Source organism: Gymnoscopelus braueri, assembly GCF_963280865.1.
Source record: "Gymnoscopelus braueri genome assembly, chromosome: 3".
NCBI lineage: Eukaryota > Metazoa > Chordata > Actinopteri > Myctophiformes > Myctophidae > Gymnoscopelus > Gymnoscopelus braueri.
The window spans coordinates 7,427,700-7,435,199 of NC_137612.1; the positions used below are offsets into that span (position 1 = coordinate 7,427,700).

The 7,500-nt window shown below is 41.7% G+C and overlaps 1 protein-coding gene across 1 annotated transcript in view; it reads right to left on the reverse strand.

Annotated features, from left to right (window-relative positions):
- The window catches only part of ptprt (protein tyrosine phosphatase receptor type T), a gene marked incomplete at its 3' end in the record, with an annotated part of 108,385 nt that overhangs the window by 76,294 nt on the left and 24,591 nt on the right, over window positions 1-7,500 (reverse strand). Inside the window, exons 9-12 of the mRNA XM_080425069.1 lie at window positions 4,773-4,974; window positions 4,275-4,374; window positions 2,619-2,787; window positions 1,589-1,696 (exon numbers count right to left, since the gene is read on the reverse strand). Coding sequence (XP_080281195.1) covers window positions 1,589-1,696; window positions 2,619-2,787; window positions 4,275-4,374; window positions 4,773-4,974 — 579 coding nt within the window. The remainder of the gene's footprint in view (window positions 1-1,588; window positions 1,697-2,618; window positions 2,788-4,274; window positions 4,375-4,772; window positions 4,975-7,500) is intronic.

Below are 7,500 nucleotides of genomic sequence, written 5' to 3' on the forward strand. Positions count from 1 at the left end.
ACTTATGATTCCTCTCCCCACTACGGCTCAAGACTTATAAGCCAAAACATTCTTCCTTGGCCTAGTGAAAGTGTGCGTGCAAAGTTTTGCGGCTATCGGACACTGTGTTCAAGACTTCAAAGCCAATTGTAGCCAATCAGAATGGAATCACAGCGGAGATAACACACTTACGTTATCTGTCATCAGTGTCAACAGTGGTGTAAAGTAACTAAGTACATTTACTCAAGTGCTGTACTTAAGTACAATTTTGATGTACATGTACTTTACTGTGTATTTCAAATTTTCAGTACTTTTACTTCTACTCCACTACAAATATTTGAAAACTTGTGAAATTCTGCATAATGAGTACTTTCTACTTTTGGTACTTTAAGTACATTTTGATACCAATACTTTTGTACTTTTACTCAAGTACATTTTGAATTCCGGTATTTCACTTGTAACAGAGTATTTCTACATTGCAGTATTCATACTTTTACTTAAGTAAAAAAATGTAGTACTTTTTCCACCACTGCTCCATGTGCGAACTAAAAACTGCACTGTTCCCTCTATGAAGCTTGACTTTCTATTTGTGTTGACTGTAACTATCTCCAGAGTCCTGCAATGTCCCACAATGAAGGAGAGATTGCTAGTCCACCTCTCTACAAGGCTAGTCTAGCCATGTCAATACATTATGTTAGCGCAAAATTTAGGCTTTTCCAAACCAAGCCCTGTTTCCATGCTTACTTTATTGTATTTTCTGTGAATGAACTACAGTTTAACCCAGTGATTCTGAACTGTTTTAATTTCAAGGACCCCCAATTTGATATGAATTAGCCTAGGCCGTTTGATATGATGGTCAAAAGCCGGTGTTCATTTAACGCACAAATGGTAGGCCTACCAAAAGCTCACATCATATACATGCATACATTGTGTAGCCTACCGTGGCCTATACAGTACACAGTATGCTCCTATTATGCATATTCTGTTGGACTGTCTTTTATACATCATAATGTCTGTCACTTCTCAGCCGGGGCTAACCTCCTTTAGACATCTGTCAACGGCAATATGTCCGTATGTCAATGCATTGTTATTTTGTTGACTCATATTCAGGCCTATTGTTTTGTATTTATGTACAACATTTTCTAAATGTGTTCACATAATACTGAATAATAATGGATATGCAAAAACGTTTTTTTTCTTCTTTTTTAATTTAACTGACTGGTAGCCTACAGTTTATTAAAGGTAATCAAACCACTATTATTTATTCTGTAATTAGGCCTAGATTAGAATAAGCCGACCGCAGTGTAGCCTACACGGTGCACTCGTCATATGTTGCTCAGAAGTTGCTCAAGTTGCGCTCTGAAGGTTGGAGTGTTTGCTCAGACCGATGAAAAATTAGAGGGAACATTTTTGGGGCAGAGGTTCCTTGGCCCACTGGGAGTGTGCGTTCCAAAGTTTCACGGCAATCGGTCCAACGGTGCGGGGGATTAGCTCCTCACGGACGGACGGACAACGGTGGGAAAACAGTTTATGGCCTTAAACGTGTGACTCTCACCTTGAGAGGCGTGCGTGCGTGCATGTGTGTGTGTGCGTGTGTGCGTGCTCTCACCTTGTCGGTGCGACTCAGGGCTTGGTAGTAGATGCTGTAGCTTTTAGCGGGGGAGAGAGGAGGATTCCAGAAACCTCCATAACTTTTATTATCTCCCACTGTGAACGGCTGCAAGATTAATAACAATAACACATTATTACATAATGGAATTATAAAGTTAATAACAATAACACTTTAATACATAATGGCATTATCATAAAGTTAATGACAATAACACTTTATTACATAATGGAATTATCATAAAGTTAATGACAATAACACTTTATTACATGATGGAATTATCATAAAGTTAATGACAATAACACATTATTACATAATGGAATTATCATAAAGTTAATGACAATAACACATTATTACATAATGGAATTATCATAAAGTTAATGACAATAACACATTATTACATGATGGAATTATCATAAAGTTAATGACAATAACACATTATTACATGATGGAATTATCATAAAGTTAATGACAATAACACATTATTACATAATGGAATTATCATAAAGTTAATGACAATAACACTTTATTACTTAATGGAATTATCATAAAGTTAATGACAATAACACTTTATTACATGATGGAATTATCATAAAGTTAATGACAATAACACATTATTACATAATGGAATTATCATAAAGTTAATGACAATAACACTTTATTACATAATGGAATTATGACATCCCCTTTAATTCCTTTGTCTTATCAGGTCTGTCTGTCTGTCTGTCTGTCTGTCTGTCTGTCTGTCTGTCTGTCTGTCTGTCTGTCTGTCTGTCTGTCTGTCTGTCTGTCTGTCTGTCTGTCTGTCTGTCTGTCTGTCTGTCTGTCTGTCTGTTTTCTCCCTTGGGGTCCTGTATGCAGGACTTGGTGTTTTCAATCATGCGTACTTGGGGGCACGTGGACACTGCTCGCCTGCCTTTAATTCAGTGGTTCTCAAACATGTTTTTATGTATTTAAAGGACCCCCAGTGCGACCCGAGTGACCTCCATTGTGACCCCAGTGTGACCCCTGTGTGACCTCCGGTGTGTACCTGCACCACAGTCATGCTGGACGACGGCAGCTCCGCGGCCATGTAGTAGGAGGAGCCAAGCAGAGAGGCGTTACGGAAACCCACGGGGGCCAAAAAGCACTCTGGGACCTCCGGAGCGGCACGGCGAGACTTTGACCTGCGCTCCTCCTTCACCACCAACTGGTAGGAGCTGAGGAGAGAGTAGATATACATTATCACTAGGTAGGAGAGAAGAGCAGTGGTGGAAAAAGTACTCAAATGTTTTACTTATGTAAAAGTATCAATACTGCAATGTAAAAGTACTCTGTTAAAAGTGAAAGTCTGGAATTCAAAATTTACTTGAGTAAAAGTACAAAGGTACTGCTATCAAAAAGTACTTAAAGTACCAAAAGTAAAAGTACAAAAATGTTTGAAAATAGCAGATCTACAAGCTCACAACGCGTTGCGGTGCAACGCGTTGTGAGTTTGTAGATTTCAAATAGCCTAGGTATAAGATAGGGCTAAAGTGGTTAATGTATATTTTATAATAATAATAATTTATATCTGCAAAGTAACTAGTAACAAAAGTTTTCCAATAATTGTAGTGGAGTAAAAGTACAATATTTGCCTCTGATATGTAGTGGATGTAGTGGAGTAAAAGTACTGAAAATGGGAAATACTCCAGTAAAGTAAAAAAAAGTCACACCCAGTGTGAAGTGGGCGGTGTCTTGCTAGCTAATCACAATACTGAATGGAGTCAACCAATCATGTACAAAAAATAAATACATTTATTGAAACAATTGCCACAATTCTGTCTTTGAGCTCTTCTGGAATACCCTTTGATCTTATCATTTTCATTTTATCCTTTTCCTCTTTTCCCATTTCAAACATAGCGATTTTTGGGTTCTTCTTTATGTTTCCCACCAAGGCTCGTCTCTTCCATTTACGGATTATGTTGGTAACTGTGTTCTTAGAAATCTTAAGTTTAGCTGAAATTCTTTTGTAACCTTGGCCAGATCTGTGCTTTGTCACAATTCTGTCTTTAACCTTTTCTGATATATCCTTTGATCTGAAAGGGCCAGTTCTAGGAAGACTTTCTATTTTCTTCTCAATATCGGTTTTCCCTTTTCTCATTTCAGCCATAGTGATCTTTGAGTTCTTTTTTACTGTTCTCACGAAATGGACAGCATCTAAGTTAAATATACTAGTGTCACATCAAAGTGGTTTTAGATTAATTTCATCATATGTCTCACTAGCCAATCACAGCATGTGGAATTGGAGCACTCTGTCACTGTTGTTATTTAACAGTGGTCATCACGGTGATGGAAGCTCACTTAAAAGAATAATGTGTTTTTTTTAATACCCTTTCCACCCACAATGTGTGATTCACTTAAAAAAAAACATAAATGTGTTTTTTTTAAGTGCATAGTCCTATTTATAGGGCTATGCACATGTGTCATGTTTCCCTAGCCAATCACAGTCCTGAATAGACTGTGATTGGCCAATCACGGTGCAGGGTTAGGGGGGTACACTGGTGGCCAATCACAGCGCAGGATTTGGTGTGCAAATATCCAAACCTCACATATAGGGGCGGTTTCACCGCCCAAAAATCTCTGGAAGAGAGGAGAGGAGAGGAGAGGAGAGGAGAGGAGAGGAGAGGAGAGGATGAGCAGGTACTATAAGGGGGGGGGGGAGTACCTGACAGGAGCTCCTCTGGACAGAGCAGGCTTGAGGAGGACAGTGATGCTGGTCTCCGTCTCGTTCAGAGGAGACTCTGACTCCTCGGGCATCAGAGGGGCTGGACAGAACAACATACAGACGTAGGTTAAAAACCCCATCCATCATCCTCTTCTCACTGGCATTGATAATGAAGATTGGTGCTGGCATGGCATTTAGCTTGTGTGTGTGTGTGTGTGTGTGTGTGTGTGTGTGTGTGTGTGTGTGTGTGTGTGTGTGTGTGTGTGTGTGTGTGTGTGTGTGTGTGTGTGTGTTAACATGATGGAAGTTTGCACTGAAAAGGTCAAACTCAGATTATGACTGAGTGTTGGCAGAATGTATTCTCACACACGCACGTAGGCACACACACACACACACACACACACACACACACACACACACACACACACACACACACACACACACACACACACACACACACACACACACACACACACACACACACACACACACACAGACCTGCTATCTTGGTCTGGATGTTGATGGTGGTGGGGGGTCCGAAGCCCTTGCTGGTGGAGGCTCTTATTGTGAAGGCGTAGACCGTCCCCGGGTTCAGGCCCACGAACAGGTGGTGGGTCTCGTTCCGCAGCTTGAACACGCGTCCTCTCTGATTGGTCAGGTCGGTGCTGGGGTCCAGGGAGCTCACCGCGCTATAGGACACCTGGCAGAGGTCACATGGAGAGGTTAGTTCTATAATTTATGTATCTATATACAATATTTGCCTCTGAAATGTAGTGGAGTAGAAGTAAAAGTATAGACAATTGAAAATACTCCTGTAAAGTAAAAGTACCTCAACATTTTAATTAAGTACAGTACTTGAGTAAATGTACTTAGTTACTGTACACCACTGACGTGTAGTATGTCTTGAGTTCAGTTCCTTTAGTTTGTTTTCTTTGTTTTTGAGTTATTAAACACTTTGAACCGACCTGTTCAGCGTCTGTCTCTCCTGCATTTGGGTCCTATACATTTTTCCCTGACTCATACCCTGAAAGGTATTATCGTTTGGTTTCTTTTGGTATAATAGTCGTTTGCTAAGTCCATTTTTGATTCTAACTCGTGGCGTGACTAGCGAGACTAAACAAATTTATTCGGCAACCGGAACCAACCGGAGCCAACCCCCGGAACCACGATTATTTGTTTCCCTTTTTTCTAAACCTGATCACACGGCTCGTTTTAGAACAAATACCAGGCTCTCACTGGTAGGTAACATGTCAAATAATTGTGGTGAATTTAAGAGTACAATATTTGCCCCCGAGATGTAGGGAATCGATGTAAATGTATTTACAATTGGAAATACTCCAGTAAAGTAAAACAAAACAAACAAACTCAAAATTGTACTTAAATACAGTACTTGGGTAAATGTACTTAGTTACTTTCAACCCCTGCTAACCTCCAGTCATCAATATTTATGTACCAATAATCCCGAACCTCCAGACATCAATATGTATTGACCATCACGTCAGATCTCTACGATCAAAAGAAGATCAAAACAGATTCAAACTTATCCCACTCGGCCTCTGAAACAGCAGGACGGGAATGGTTTATTTGTTTGTTTGTTTGTTCTGTTTACTGGAACAAAATAGATAATAAATGAGAGAGAGGAGAGGAGAGAGGAGGGGAGGGGAGAGGAGAGGAGGAGTAGAGAGGAGCAGAGAGGATAGGATGAGAGGAGCAGAGGAGAGGAGAGGAGAGGAGAGGAGGGGAGAGGAGAGGAGAGGAGAGGAGAGGAGAGGAGAGGAGAGGAGAGGAGAGGAGAGGAGAGGAGAGGAGAGGAGAGGGGAGGGGAGGGGAGAGGAGAGGAGGAGAGGAGAGGAGAGGAGAGGAGAGGAGAGGAGAGGAGAGGAGAGGAGAGGAGAGGAGAGGAGAGGAGAGGAATAGAGAGGAGGGGTGGAGAGGAGAGGAATAGAGAGGAGGGGTGGAGAGGAGAGGAGAGGAGAGGAGAGGAGAGGAGAGGAGAGGAGAGGAGAGGAGAGGAGAGGAGAGGAGAGGAGAGGAGAGGAGAGGAGAGGAATAGAGAGGAGAGGAGAGGAGAGGAGAGGAGAGGAGAGGAGAGGAGAGGAGAGGAGTAGACAGGAATAGAGAGGAGAGGAGAGGAGAGGAGAGGAGAGGAGAGGAGAGGAGAGGAGAGGAGAGGAGAGGAGAGGAGAAGAGAGGAATAGAGAGGAGAGGATGATTCTCTCAGATGTTACAGAAACTCTTTAATCTCGTCAATAGCTGCAATTATGTGTAATTATCTATAATGAGGTGTAATTATGTTTAAGCACATTGTTGTGTCTCTGTGATGTTTAACACACATCATTAATAGTCATGAGACATAAAAGATGTCTCCTCCACGCTGGGTTCAAAACCCTGTCTACAATCACTGTCATCAGAGCTGTGAGAAGCACGGAGCTCTCCAGTGGTGGAAAAAGTACTTCATGTTTTTTTACTTAAGTAAAAGTATCAATACTTGTAGTCCAGTAATCAACATTTACTACAACAAGTACAAAAGTATTGGCACTCATTGTGCAGAATGTCCCGTTTCGCAAGCTATCATATATTTAAAATTATGTAAATATACTTAGTTACTCTCCACCATTGGAGCTCTCCTCATGACCACGACACCAGAGCCTGCCTGCCGCTTGCACAGCTGCCTCCACTCAAGCCTAATTAATGCTCCAGCGAGCGATGGCGTCGTTCACAGGGAACGAGACGAGAATAGTAGACCTACGAGCTCACAACGGTCGCGTCTGCGACGCGTTGTGGAGCTCCCATACAGTCGGCTGTTCTCGGAGGTATACATTTCTGGCTATAGGGCATAGCAGTGGCGGCCATTTTGTGGTGCCGCAAATCGAAAGCCCATGCATTTTTCCCATTGAGATCTCAGAAAATATGTATATAAATATGTTAAGCCTGTAATTAATATCAATATTTTCGGAAATCTCTATGGGGATAATTCATGGGATTTGTATCTGTGGCACCACAAAATGGCCGCCACGGCTATGCCCTATAGGGAGCGCCTCATCCGTCTTCACACAGGGAGGGCTGAATGGAACTGAAACCAGCGCTCCGGTTTGGGGATCAACCTTTGATGACAAATAATAGGTCGATACTTAACCAATTAAGACCGGGAACGCATCTGTGTGTCATTTTAGATTTCTTTGGCTATTCAAAAAGAGCAGTTCTACCAAGCTCATAACGCGGCACC